This window comes from Pieris napi, chromosome 20 (genome assembly GCF_905475465.1).
Source record: "Pieris napi chromosome 20, ilPieNapi1.2, whole genome shotgun sequence".
NCBI lineage: Eukaryota > Metazoa > Arthropoda > Insecta > Lepidoptera > Pieridae > Pieris > Pieris napi.
This window is the reverse complement of record NC_062253.1, coordinates 10,404,277-10,419,558: the sequence shown is the minus strand read 5'-3', so window position 1 is coordinate 10,419,558 and position 15,282 is coordinate 10,404,277. Positions and strand designations below refer to the sequence as shown.

The following is a 15,282-nucleotide window of genomic DNA, read 5'->3' as shown; positions in this document are numbered from 1 at the left end:
TGGAATTGAATTAATTAAAACTACCTATGATGAGCTAAGGAAGACCTTAGATGACTTTAAATAATAGTTGTAGACGATTATATGTGAAAATTATATGAATTTATTTGGAACATATAACAACGTAACTCAGGTACATATTATTTTCCATCTTCTTAACTTCTGTATGCGACGTCAAAATTGAGGAATAACACAATAGTATATTAGACAAACACAAAGCATTTATTTTCATCAATTTGTTCTGTATAAGTTAACTTTTGACATAGCAACCCTACAAATTATACACTCTTTGTTCGAAACGTTGAAGTTGTCTGGTTGAAAATGTTTTTTTAACATATTTCTTTATTCTCACCTCCCTTAGACAAGCAAATATAACTCTTTCCTCCAACTTCGATTTTGTTTCATTTGAAGTACTCTTGGGCTGTGGCACAGCACAGACGCTAATTAAAGATTTAATTGTGCACCTGGTAGATGGAACCGGAGACCCCAGAGCTGGTGCTTTTCTCGCTCAACGAATAAGTATCGCAATACAGCGAGGAAATGCTGCCGGCGTTAAAGGTACACTGCCACTGGGACAACCTTTTAAAGTTGTTTAATTTGCTTTTTATTAATTTTTAATTATTTTTATTATTACTATGTAGGTTTAGAAAATTGTAAATTCTGTATATTTAATTGTTATTTTAATTATTTATTTAATGGATGAATTTATAAACCAGTAGTATCATTTTTATTCTAGAAAATAACTAAGATTTTGAGTCTTACTCTTTCAAAACCTAACCTAAGGACAAACCTCGTTATTCATAAAAAAACATATCAATAATTGCACCGTCTTAGCTAAGGCACTGCCCTGCGATTCTGTAACTCACTTTTCGAACTCACACAGCGGTTTTCGCATCGGCGGTCGCTCTCAAATCAGTCGTGAAGCAGTCATTTTATGATTTGGCAATCTGAAAAGGTGGGAGCTTGTAGTTTATTGTTTATTAGAAATCATAAAATGACTGCTTCACGACTGATTTGAGAGCCACCGCCGATGCGAAAACCGCTGTGTGAGTTCGAAAAGTGAGTTACAGAATTGCAGGGCTGATTTGTCTCTTTTCATGACAGCATAGTCAGAATTGAACCAAAAACTAAAAATTGTCGCAAAAGAGTAAATAAATTTAAAAAAAATGTACGCACTCGTAAACTGGAAAACTACTATAATATTCCATTCGATTTTATTGATATACAATTAAATAATTATCTTTATTTTAGAGTCACTTTGAATTAAACGTTCTTTAGATTATTTAATATTATAATTATACGTAAGAAAACAAAACGTTTTAAATATATAATTTTAATTACGAATATATTCACACGAATTATCACAGTTATTCATCGTCCATATCGAACCACATCGATGTCACACTTGTCGATTGTTCACGACTGTGGTCCTCAGTCATTATTTTCAGTACCACAACCTCCATCATGCATAGTGCGAACAATATCACAAATATCGCGAAGTTCGAGCCTTGGTGATGTGGTTGGAAGGCATTGGGTATCGGCCCCGGAGGGGGCCAGGCCGCCACACCCGACGCCATCACACTGCTTACACCCGACAATGACATTTCACCTACTTGTCATTTTCACTATCAAATCACATAGAAAATGTTTCACTTATTACAATTCATTCATCGTATATGACTGACTCGTATATCTTAATTCTTTATGTATATCTAATTTTATTTAATAAATCTCTTGTTTATTTGTGTAGCACTCGCGTACGTCCGCCGCGCTGCTGCGTGTTATGAAATGTGTACGCTTTAGTTAGAAGCTCGTTGGGAAATGGTGAATGCAACCCGGTCAAGGCTGCGCGTTGGCCGATGACCTTTAATGCGATATTGTTTTAGATGCAATTTTCATTCATATTAGATGGCACCGATATTATTATTAAAAATAAGCTAAATTATTTTTCAGTCTGTATTCAAATACTCAATAGCGCCCGCTCTACGCCCTGAATTTGGGAACTGGTAGTAAATGTAAATTTAGAATTAATTTAACATCTCTTCTGTTGACGTTCATATGTATGTTTACCTATATGAATAAAGTTATTTTGTGTTAGACTTTAATATGATGATGTATGTCTTGTTTTATGCATTCTACTAATAGATTACTGTATCGTGACCGTAGTTAAGTATCTTTTCGTAACTATAAAATTACATAAATATTATTTATTTATTGATCCCTTCTGATTAGTACCAGTACATTATCTCTATTTAAATGTTTATTTTATGATAACCTATCTATGTCAAAATGTTAATTAATTTTGAAATATTGCCTATCGTTACTGATAAGTTCTGACTATGTTGCATCAACCACAATTTAATTTATTTACAAAATAAACTAAGTGTCATAAAAATTTGTAATAACTAAAATATAAATATGTATTTATACGAAACAGTATTTAGTGAGAGACGCTTTAAATTATAAGTTAAATGTGTCCTTTTAAGTTTTTGGTTCCTTAATGAATTACGGAAATAATTTGTAAGCTTTAAAATACGTTGTTCTACTTCCTGCCACTGGTAACGTATTTTCTGTCGGTTTCCTGTTCAACGATGACAGTACACAAAATGTCAGTTTGCTTTGTGCCACAGATTCACAAAAAATAATAATTTTTTTAAGTCTTGCTCTTTCAAAACATTAGATTTGTACAATGATAAATATTATTTTAAATTATAATATCTAGATAAAATATGTATAGACTATAAACAAAAGTTTTTGTAACGATGTTTACTGTGACTAAATAAAAGATTGCTGGGGAAATATCAGATCGATAAATTACTAAAATCCGCACAATTAACGATATAAAAAAAAGCATGCAAATGTCATATTAATTATCATAATGTCATAAAATAAGAACATTAACATAATATCATAATAATAAGTTAAGTTATTTATAATTATTGTCAACGCTTAAAAGGCACCTTGCCTTTAATTCAATCACTTAGTTAGAAATAGTTTGATAGCCATGGCGTACCAATTTTTTGAATACATCTTGAAGCAAAATGCAGGCGCCCACAGCCGTGTTGGATCCCTCGGTATATAAGTAAGTTTCTTTAAATGTTTTGAACAATTTGGATGCTTTTTTACAGTTATAACTGCTTCAAGGAAACTTGATACAATCCTAAATAAACTCAAAAAAATTAACATCCTTTCATTAGGTGAAGTTCTAGATTTCATAGTACGGTCGACATTACAGAGAATGCTTATCTGTTTCAGAAATCGACATACCAAAAAGTATTAATACGTAAGATGCTATTAACATTCTACGTTTGATACCAACATTTTAACGTCCAAAAAGTTTAGTTATTTATTGTCATATACATTTGACAGATAATAACAATAATGTTTATTTTTATAACATACAAGGATTCGCCGGAATTATCCGTTCGAAGAGCGTCAGAAACAGATCTTTCCACTGAAAAAACGTTACTGGTTAATCCTATTTGTCCTGTCAGAATTATGTTGGAGTATATACGAAAGAAATGCAGGTTTGTATTAACACTATAAACACAAGCTATAGTTTGTATTGGTATACAAGTTTTGTATCGTATATTAACTTTCACAGAAAAACATTTTTAGAAGCTATGTCGGTCATGCAATGCATTTAATTTATATTATTAAAATAATAAATAAGAAAAAAAACGCACGTTGGACTTAAAATAAGAGAAAAATGAATCCAGTTAAAAAATTCCAAGTATTTCAGTTACAATTAAATGCTGTTTATAATATAAAAGATTTTTATCGCACTTCAGATGTCAAGATATATCTAATAAAGATACTGTATTTAGTAGATATGTTTGAAAAGAATATATCCTCTCCTTTTTCAGGTTTGGTATATTCACACAGTTTGATTTATGTGATGAATCTGGTGCATTAAAAGGACTATTCAATATGCCGACCTATGCATATGCCACTGATCAGTTCGAGCATAAAAAGACATATTACCTCATTGTATTGAAAATGGTTAGCATAAAGTATTTTTTACTATGCCTACGATGAGCAGTGTTGGACTAGTAGTTTAAGCGTGCGTCTCTCATCCTTGAGGCAAAGGCGGAACGCGCTGGGAATGAACCTACGACCTCAGGTTCGTTCCCAGCGAAGTACGGAAGTACGGAAGTGTGTCAGAACAGAAGGCTATTACTTAACTTACTTGTTTTTTTTTAAAACTCAATTAATTGCAGCCTAGAAGGTTAAAGCGCTAGTGGTCATACATATATACATACATGAAGTCTGTCATATTTTGTCTTTAGTATGGTAATTGGATCAGCGAGCCATATTTTTCGTCATAATATGTTATGAGTGCGTAGTTTGTGCTGCTGTATATTCTTCGGTACTTTATTAAATATTAATCTACCGTTTAGTTTATACAGATTTTTCTTGGGTTTATATATAAAAAAAATAAAATATAAAACTAAATAATACTTACTACTACTTGTACAAAATTAATGAATAATCCACAAGAAATTATTTATTGCAAACATAATGTTAACCCTGGCTATAAATTTAAAAAAAACATAGAATCTTCGTCTGCACTTTTGCTTAATTCTTCATTTAACATTATTTGTAAAATATTATAGTGGTCTGTCTTTGACCCAAAATAATTGTGGTTTTCATCACAAACCACGCTGTATTTCTTCATTGCTATTTACAATTTGTTTTGAATGATGAATAATTTATACGTAAATCAATAAACATTGTTTTAACCTATTTCATTATACACTTGATGTGCGTTGCTTTGTCAAACAATACAAATCGACTCAATCGGTAGCGATCTTAATTGATAAAATTTAAACATAAAAGTATAATAGACTCGCTAATAAAACAATTATAAAAATGGAAAATAATTTCTGTCGTGGTCACCATAGTTTATTATTCACATACGTACAGAATATACACAAAAAATCTTAAAAATCGGTGAAGTCGTTTTGTGTATTAGTTTGGTAACAAACACAGTGACACGATGATTTATAAGTTCCTGAAAATTTACAGGCGATGCCTAAAAAATTAACGGGTTTTCATTAATCCTATGAATTTGAACAATAAGATAGATATGACCCATGCTTTTCGAAAGAAACGGTGAAACAAAAGAATCTTTAACGATGTTTTAATCATTCTTGAGAACTAGATAAAAACAGCATTGAGCGTGTTATGCGAACATAAATTATTGGAAGTAATTATTTACCGGATTTGTGTGTTAGGTAAAACTAGATACAAAAAAGTGCATGTTATAACGTAGCTATAACGATAACATGCCTTGTTAACTGCAATTTTCGGATCGTGTAATAAAATTTTCTTTTTTCGATGATATCGCGGAAATTATTTCTTTGTATTTATTCAGAAAGTAAATTAAGATTTTTTTTATATTATTATAAGTAAAAGAGTTTTGTTTAATAGTGTAAATCTCAGCAACTACTGATTCGAATTAAAATAATTATTTCGTGCCAAATATTTATCGAGGAAGGCTAACATTATGCTGCGACCAAGTTAACCATACGTACGTAATTATTGCTAAAAATATAAAAACGAATACGTTTTTGACATACTGGAGGCACACTTAGCAAGTCAAATCCAATATGATCTAGCAGTAAGTATCCTTAGATATACAAACAGATGTACTGATCACATATAAAGAATAAAAAAATAATGAAACGCGAGGTCAAAACAAAGGGCTGTGGCAATACTTTTAGAAATAGTTATGGCGGAAACACGTATAATCGTACGATCACGAAACAAATTCCAATATAACAATCCTATACTGGTTTTATGAAATAGTTTAATATCGAACAATTAATGCTTTAACGGAAATTCCTAATTAGATTCCATATTTGGAAGAGCTGTTTATTACTCGATAATTATTTATCAGAATTTGGAATTGACAAGGTTAGTCTGCGTTTCCATTGAGATGTTTCATATATGTATAACTCAAACTAAAATAACTTTAATCATATAGGTAACCAATTACACTTATGAACGTCAACAGAAAATATGTTAAATTGATTTTAAATTTACATTTACTAGTTCGTAAGTCATTGGCGTAGAGCGGGCAAGAAGATACTGAGAGTTATCCCGGATACACTCATAATTCTACTATTAAATAGACAGATATTAATCTGTTACATTATATTTCATAAGTGAGATGGATGCAGTATTGGCTTAACATTGTCTTACTTAGAAACAATATGAATTTTGTTTCAAGCACACAAAGAAAGAAATTGGCTTAGAAATATTTTATTACAATAACTGTTCATTATGAAACCTTACAAATCATTTTTTATAACTCAGGTGTTAACGACAAAACACAAGCAAAAGAGACTCTTAATTTATTGTGGTTCTAAGAAGAGGTCTATTTATCTTGCACTTTTATTGTTTCACTAAGGAAACGTCACATAATGCGTCGATTATATTCAAGTCATGTAGTTGTAGTTTGAAGACCTTTGTAGAATGTAGAATCAAGGTAGCGACTACGAGTATTATATTGTAAGGCCCTTGAAAATTGTTTGTCACTCGTTTAGCTACTAAGAAATTCATAGGTGGAAGATGATGTATAATTTGAAAAGATATACATAGGCTTAGACATTGTGTATAGAAATACAATAAATTACACCTCTAAATATATAGAAAAATATTACTTAAAAACACTATTGCCACTTAACAATTAAGTAACAACAGCACACTTAAAAAACATGTAGGACTCTTTAGCTTAGTCCAATGTAGAAGGTTACAAACACTGAATAGTTTTGTATGATTTTGAAAATAATTTATCTTACAGATTTAAATGTGAACTTTTTAATTTAGCCATCTAGTGTGTTGTGCGCTGCAATTTAGTAAATTGCATACATAGAAAGTTTTCGGCAACATCTTTCTAGCTCAATAAATATTCAAGATTTTCATAAACCTTTTCTATTATGAGAAATTGATAAAAAATGAGAAACGCTAAATCAAATTTTAGTAGTTTATACCCAAGCCTCATTTACGTTAACCAATAGTTGATTCTTTATCTTATGTGTAATTTTTGTTTAATATTTTTAGGAATTTGACAAAAAGATATCGGTTCTACCACAATTAAACCGCGAGAATGCCCGTTACGAAGACTTAAAGAGTAAGGTGACGAATTTGATGTCGGGCGAGAGTCCTAATAGATCTCCTCCACCGGCGCCGACTCCTTCAGGGAAGACTACACCAATGTTGAAAGTTGGAGCTAAGAAGAAATAACCAATTCTTTCAAGATTTTTCACGGTTATGTATAACTGAAACAAATTTTAAACGTCTTCCGAAAACCCCAAAGTGGTGATTATGGGTTATCGGCAACTAAATCCAATGAATGAATCTTAATTCAATCTAAAACTCTTAAAAATCACTCTGTCATTGCCTTCCTTAAAACAAACATTAAACTTCATAGCTGAGCGGCATTGTTTGTTTATATATACTTATTAATATTTATAATAATATGACTTTGAGAACAATAAAAAGATAAAAAAGTATTGTTAGTTGATGAATGCTTTATATGTTAATTATAATATTCAAATACGCTGTTATAATTTTTTTACGCCTGCCAATTATTTTCTAGTGCTGTTGTGATATATTGCTAATATTTTTTTTACAGGAATACTCTTTAAATTTAAGTTCTGCCAGTTTTTTATCAAATTATATTTTTAGTAAGTGAATCATTTCCAAATTTTGAAATGTGCTTAATAGGGTTTTCTCATTGTTATTTTAACTTTTCTCAATGGTCAATAGATAGATGTCTTTAATAGTAGTAAAATTAAATGTTACTTAAAGAAATTGGCTGGTGCTTAGGTTAAGGCATAAGCCTTGTACTGTACGTGTTTATGTCACTGAACTCCTCTTAAACGGCTCGACCGATTAGATTTTTTTTGTATGCTTTTGGGTGTAGCCCTGGATGGTTTAGCCAACAAATCAGTCCGGCAGATGGCGCTGCAGTCGGTACTTGCATACTTTGTTTAATATCCTAATCGATTGAAATATCATGCAGGATCCGGGTCCGCTAGTTATATTATATAATAGGTACACTAGCACACTACACAATTAATACGCAATTATCGTCTTTGCGACGACGTCTTTACAAACGACTTTAAGCTGTGTGCTTCTACCGTACAAATGTCATGGACTAGTAAAGGCATTCGTCTGAGAGGATAGTCCTCAATTAAAAAAAATATAATATTGCGCTTCGACCCGATACCACCAAGCAACTTCTTAGTAATTTCATATTGCGTATATCAGCCCGTATACCCTCGAGTCTTAGACCGGATACAGGAAGTAACGCACCGGGAATAATAATAGTGACTAGAAGCTAATCTATTGTGTCACAGTTCATTCACCGCACAATAATTTTCAACATAATTAATCTTATACTTAAATTATATAAAAGTACTGATACAGATGGGGTATTTATCCCATATAAGAGAAGAAAGAAAGAAATGCGTTTGGATATTTTCGTTCTAGTTTGTACTGTACTATAAGCTGAATATAGCTAAAATATAATAGGTGTGAAAGTTATTCTTATGTATACTGAAATAGGCAGGCTCCAGAAGATAAACCACTCCTTATATGGAAATTGTATTCGTTTTACAACAAACTCCCAAGCGAAATTAGAGAATTATCACTGAATAAATTCAAAACTTTCGTTAAACGTAAAATAATCTATAAAGATTTCAATAAAAATTTTTTTTATTTTTTTTATTTTTATGATTGGACAATTTACACCAATTGACCTAGTCCCATGCTAAGCTGGTGAAGCTTGTGTTATGGGTACTAGGCAACGGATATACATACATATTATAGATAGATAGACATATAAATACATATTTAAACACCCAAGACCTAAGCACAACACCAAATGCTTATCACATCGATGTTGGTCTCAGCCGGGGATCGAACCCAACACCCATGGATTCGTAGTCAGGGGTACTAACCACTAGACCAATGAGCCGTCGACTATAATTTGACGACTATTTAAATGATCCTAAACCTTGGGATTGATTTGCTCTTGTTCAAACAATTTGTATGACTTGGCGATTAAAAATACATAATATAATTCCATTGTATACGGTAGGTACATTTTAGAAGAAATTTGAGGTAATACGATACTTTGACAGTTTAGAAACCTATGTAGGCTTAATATTAATTTAACATAGTGTATACAGATGGTATCTACATTATAAATAATTCGTTATCTCAGAAGGCTGATGATGAGACCTTGAAGATAATTAAAAACCTCGGTCTTCGACGGCATTGTTTCCGAATGTTACACAAATTAATATTATTTTAAAAATAATAAATACGAATAATGAAAGTTTCTTATCAAATATTACAGATGATGGAACTAATGAGCATTTCTAGACATATCTAGCTTTTACTTTCGTTAATTTAATTAGTTAAGTTCGACTAATTGCTTAGGTCAGACACCTTTTACTGAGATACTAAATTTCTGTTGAGTTTTTACATTTATTTTAAATATTGCTCGGAATTGCACTTATAGTTTTTTATCTGGATTTCATCTAATTATAATATTTCCTGTTCATGTGGTATTCTTGTATCAAATGTGGGTTCTGTTTCTCTTTTAGATTGTTGTCTGTAAATATCAAATTTCTATTTAAGTGAATACGTCTTACTAAGAAAATATAAAATCCATGAAATAAATAATGCTTTTAAATTTGAGGTAATCAGAATTCAAATTACAACAGTAAACCTAGATTTCTTATAAGATCTCTATACGCCTCGTTTTTTGCATTATGACGAACGTGTTCAAAAGTAAACTTTGTAATTTCAGATCTACTAGGCCAGGGAAAGTCAAGTAGGTTGTTCTTATAGTATTGTATATGTCGCAGCAAACTAGATTAATAAGCCGTTAAATTAACAGCCTAGCCCTTTAACTAAACAGCGTCGTTTCACTAGCGGCCTGAAAGATGTTCAGCCAGTTGATCAAACAGCTAGGCAAATGACATGGATCGATAACGTTTACTTATTTTTTATGTTTCGTCTTTTTTATTTCTGCCACATGGTCACTCTATCCTACGAATGGCCTAAGCATTAGCCAGCCAGTTCATTAAATGTTGTTACAAACGCTCAGGCAGAATATCTTTCAAGCTGCTATTTAAATGGCGCTGTTTAGTTAAAAGGCTAGGCTGTTAATTGAACGGCTTATAAGCTAGTTCGCTGCGACATATATACAATATTGTAGCAGAATTTACAACTCAAACTCATCTAAATGTCAGAAGAATAAGCCAAATATCGAGGCGTAATTGTCTTTCTATATGAACAAATATAGTTTTATTCATTAAAGTACATTGAAATGTGAATGTAATATGATATGCACGTATTGTTTAGATCATAAAATAAAAAGATAGTTTAGTAAAAGGCAGTTACGGCAACGGTTAAACCACTAAAGCGTAACGATGAGTCAAAATTACGTGTGCGTTGACAAAATAATTCGGATTCTTATGAAAGCAGCGAAATAATTAGTGCGGATAACAGCACTCCTATCAACGCTTTAGATGTTTGACGTAATATCCTTTAAATAAATAAAAGTTAAACAACACGGGTAGTGTTAGTGGCTAGGTGAGAGAATCTTTGGGGACGACCCGTTTGAAAACTATGCACGGTCTGACAACGGAACCAATATTTGTACTAGAGTGAAGGATAACATCAAACATGCGGTTGTTAGACTAGTTCTGGATCTAAGAACCAAAAACCAGCGTGCGTCAGATACAGAAGGACCACCTAGTTGCTTATGCAGATGCTAAATAAGCATCCATAACTGTAGCCAAGATCCAAAAGGTTTGCCCTGCGTTTGACTGTTGTTTAACTTTTGATTTCGACACAAAACGTGTAGTTTAATTAATTATAATCTGATAAATAACGTTATCTATTATTCTTATCAATAAAATCAATACTGATTGATTAATGACCTCGATCTTTATATACTTTGAAATAAATAAAGCTCATGAGTAATTAGAATCTATTGTTACCTGTAGAATCTTTTTCATATAAAAAATTGAAGTAAGAATTTCGATTTTGGTAATATTTAATTTTATAAAACAAGAAATTTATTCTATACAAAATGGAGGTCCTTTTTAATTAAGGCAATAATTTTATTTATTTATTCAGTTACAATACTGTGTATTTAAAAAACAATTTTGTATAAACAGATGACAATTCGTCATACAATTATTTACGAAAATCAGGTTAAACTGTGCAGTTAGTGGCAACAACAAATTGTTTTCATCAATTTTGTAATCGCCGGCCTTCCATTCGTCACGCTTTTCTCATTCATTACATCTAATTATAGGTAAAATATGTACTTTGTTTTGGATAAAAAGTAAAGAAAAATATGTTTCTAATATAAACATTTCTATGGTATAATGTAATCCAATCACACTAAACTTACATATATGTACTAGTCATTAAAAACACAACCAACCTTTTGAAATCCAAATAAATGTAAAAATTCACAAACACGGCCACAATTACACGGTGTAATCACAAATACACTTTTTTTAGATTTTACGATTCGATTTTAGAATTATGAAAGTTACGACATCAAACTTCCGCTAAGTTTTGGCAGTGAGTGACAACTGAGTGCGCAGGCGCGGATGTCGGGCCCGGAACTATGCGCAGTGCATTTGTAATTGTTTAACCCCATCCAAGGTGATATATCCATTAAGGCTTATCATTTGATGGGGCGAAGGCGCACCTGGTTTCAAACCGCCATGTCCAGTTGCCAGTTGGTTAATCGATTCCAATTGAGATATCGTTGTTTTGGAGAACTTTAAAAACATTCTCATATATATCTGGAAACAGCAGTTTCGATGATTTCCCGTGGCAGATGCATTATTTGGCAAACAAACAACATATTTCTTTAGAATATCTGTTTAATTAATATTTTATTAAATTAGACAAGTTTAAGAATTTTTGAAATTCGCGACAAAAAACTATATTTTGTAAAATGCAAAAAATATTAGGAAGTTTTTATTTTCCTTAGCCCACATATTTCAATATTAACCAATGAAGGCACTTCTTACATTTTAATTAAAAGTCTGTTTAATCAAAGATAATGAAAGATAAGAAGTAATGAAAAACAGAAACTTGAAAATGTTTCACAAGAGAAAAGTCTTTGATATTACCGTACTCACTAATAAACAAGAAAAACAAACTAAGTGTTTGTCAGAATAGTATCAAGAGGAGTGTTTTAGGTCTAAAATTGAAAGATAGAGTACAACTAGATGAAATAAAGGACATGACAAAGTTTAGAAATGTTGTTACTTCTAGTAAAAAGATTCAATTGGAAATGAACAGGACACTAAATGAACGAAAAAAGCGAAATGAATTCCTAGCTATGACAAAAGAAAACGAGGAAGACAAATAAAAAGATGGGAAGATGATGCGAAGAGCAGCTGGCCCTATGTGGCTACGTAAAGCTAGACACAGAGAAGAGTGGAAGCTCTTATGGGAGGCCTATTTCCAAGGAAAAGCTGTATATTAACCGGCTTGCCAATTAATTTTATTAATGTTTATTTTTAATGTTAATTTATTAGTACTTCACATTTTTATGTACGTACGAGATAAAACCAATAAATTTCAACTTGGCTTGTTTCTCGTCTGCAAAAATTAAAATAAGGACTACATGAAATGTTTTACGTTTATAGCGAATATTTCCGATGAATGTGGGTTAAGCAGTAATGCAACCACGTACTTAAGGGTTCTTCTAGTGCATCATCTTGTGACACAAGTCAACTACTATGACTTCCTTAACAATTGTTTGTGTATAAACGTTTACTTTAATATAATAACTGAATCCATTTCTAGTAAAGTTATTAAAATAGGCTGTAACGTGTGTATAGTTTTTGGACAATAGGAATAGCAACACGGGTCAAAGTGACACAGAATACGCAGCTCTTTATGTAAGGCGGAAATAACGTCACAATAGATAGATAGCTATCCAATTATACGGAGGCGAGGTCGAATTCCAAAAAGCTCAGATCATTGGTATAAACAAAGATGGGTATGGGTATCACACGTATTTTGTTGTAAAAAGTTATTTTTGAAAAGCCATATACTAGGAGTATGAATATGAACATATTATTAGAAATAAGATTGTAGAAAAAGATTACGATTTGCTGTTTTTATAACCCTCAAAGCTCAGGCAGTCAGTTCGATCCCGGCAAAACTATGGTAAGGTAATTCAATCGTATTAGATTAGACATACGAAAGGCTCTCAAAAACTCTAAATCCTAACCTGCCACCCTAAGCGATAGGTATACCTTTAGGCAGCTGTGGTTCATAATTTAATAGTCCACTGATAAATGTTCTTTAAACTCTTTATATATTAATCAATGAAACACAGAAATGTATCTACCCCATAATAACGGGCTTTGATGTTATTTTTGAGTTATATATAGGTTCAATTGCTCATGTATTATAAAGATGTAAATCTTTACTAAAATAATATAATCTATACGTATATCATAATATAATTATTATATATTTAGTAATACAAGAGTCGCTAACGCCATCTTTATAGAGTGATGGCAAACGTAAAACCACGAAAAGTGTAAAATGTTTAACGGGACTTACACTAGATGGCGCGGTTTTAAATATGTACATTTAAGATACAGGTTTTCTAGTATAGTGCTTTTCATGAAAGAAGTCCCGCGGTGATTTTTGGAACTAAATTTGACAGGTCGGCAATGTTGTCATTCGTCGATGTTATCAAGTTCGTTTGTTGTGGTAGATTTTTGTGAATTTTTAACTAGCTTAGTGCATTTTAAAGATTGATTACAATGCCAAAAGTTGTAAAAAGTTCGGCTCGAGAAATGAAATTAAAGGTGAAAGAGTTCTGTGAAGCGGAACATAAGAATCAAGGTGTTTTAATACCACTAAACTATGTTCGGAAGAGAGTTGGCGCCATAACAGGTACTTTTTAGAGTTGCCATTTAATAATTTTTTGCTGTATTGATGGGACTTTTATGATATAAATTCGTTTTTGCGACAAAATTGAATAAATACATAACGCGATGAGACTAGGTAACTGAAATTAAAACATATTACATATTACATAAGCATTATAAACTTAAAGTTACTATAATTTTTAATTGTACATAATTTAATTGCAGGTAACAAGAATTACAAACGAAGGTATAATAGCGGCGTGTACTTCGAAAAAAATTGTAACCCAACAATTATGCAATAAAACTCTGAATAAAAAATTGTATTGCTTTTCTTTACGCTATTTTCTCATCTTTTCCCTGTAAGTAGGTAGAACACCGCTAATATAAGTAAATACAAATGTACTTTTTACATAACAGAAATATTGTTTCATCGAAGTATGCTGAAAACAATATTATTTGATAAATTACATCTGCTAAATGTAAATAAAATAGGTAAATTTTTTACTCATAAATGGCAACATTACGTTATGCGATTGCAGCGCCGCGTCTGGGGGACTTCTTTCATGAAAAGGACTATACAATTCTTCTTGAGATGTATTGTCAACTTCTGCGTTTATAATAGAAGTAGGGTATTAAATAGGTGCTAATAATATTAAACTTACTTCGACTTCGTCAGTCCATTAGCGAAGAGGTAACATACTCCCGACACTATCCCAGCCAGCAGTCCCAAGCTGACTCCCGTAGAGAGGGACAGTGTGTCTGGCATTGTCTCTTTTCACCCGGTTCCTCTATAGACTTCAGATCATTATGTACCTGTAACAGAAGATTCTTAATATATTTACAGTACCAAAGTAAACACGTATGGAATTCTAAGTTCAGCCAAGTAAAAAATTCAATTACGTCCTTCTAGATCTTGTATCAGACAGTAAAATTATTTTTGAAGTGAAACCTCTTGAGGCGCATGACGGTAATTTTTTTACGGATGAAACGCCATGATAATAATAATAGCGTCACGAAGATGTGCAGCGTTTTTGTCGAAGAAAAGGTAGAGCGCGTTTGGGACCGATTGAGATAGTGTGAGAAAGGGCGAACGAGCCATGGAGCGAGAGAAGGGAGCAAGCCAGTGAGAAAGATCCACAAAAGAGAGTGAGATATAGCGAACTTCGCAGCACGCACAGTGCCATGGAGCGAGAGGTGGGAGAGAGCTATAGTAAGAAAGATTGAGAGAGAGACTAAGGGAGATCGCGAAAAAAGTACACGCTATTAGTTGATGTATTCGTTTAATAGTTACACATTAGAACTTTAGATGGCAATTCTGTCGAATAACGTCTTGTGCAGT

General features: G+C 32.0%; 1 protein-coding gene and 1 long non-coding RNA gene across 4 annotated transcripts in view; one reads left to right on the top strand and one right to left on the bottom strand.

Annotated features, from left to right (window-relative positions):
* LOC125059993 overlaps nt 1–14,756 on the bottom strand; it is a 66,483-nt gene extending 51,727 nt beyond the window's left edge. Inside the window, exon 1 of one of the 3 annotated variants that reach the window (XM_047664720.1) lies at nt 14,606–14,756. In XM_047664720.1, the coding sequence (XP_047520676.1) occupies nt 14,606–14,709 (104 nt within the window). In that variant the 5' untranslated portion in view covers nt 14,710–14,756. The remainder of the gene's footprint in view (nt 1–14,605) is intronic. The other 2 variants (XM_047664722.1, XM_047664723.1) reach the window with 2 other exon arrangements.
* Nucleotides 2,985–7,478, top strand: LOC125059996. Its single transcript, XR_007118763.1, has 4 exons — nt 2,985–3,079; nt 3,253–3,524; nt 3,864–3,999; nt 7,066–7,478. It is a non-coding gene; the product is annotated as an uncharacterized LOC125059996 (long non-coding RNA).
* Nucleotides 14,757–15,282: the final 526 nt, after the last annotated feature.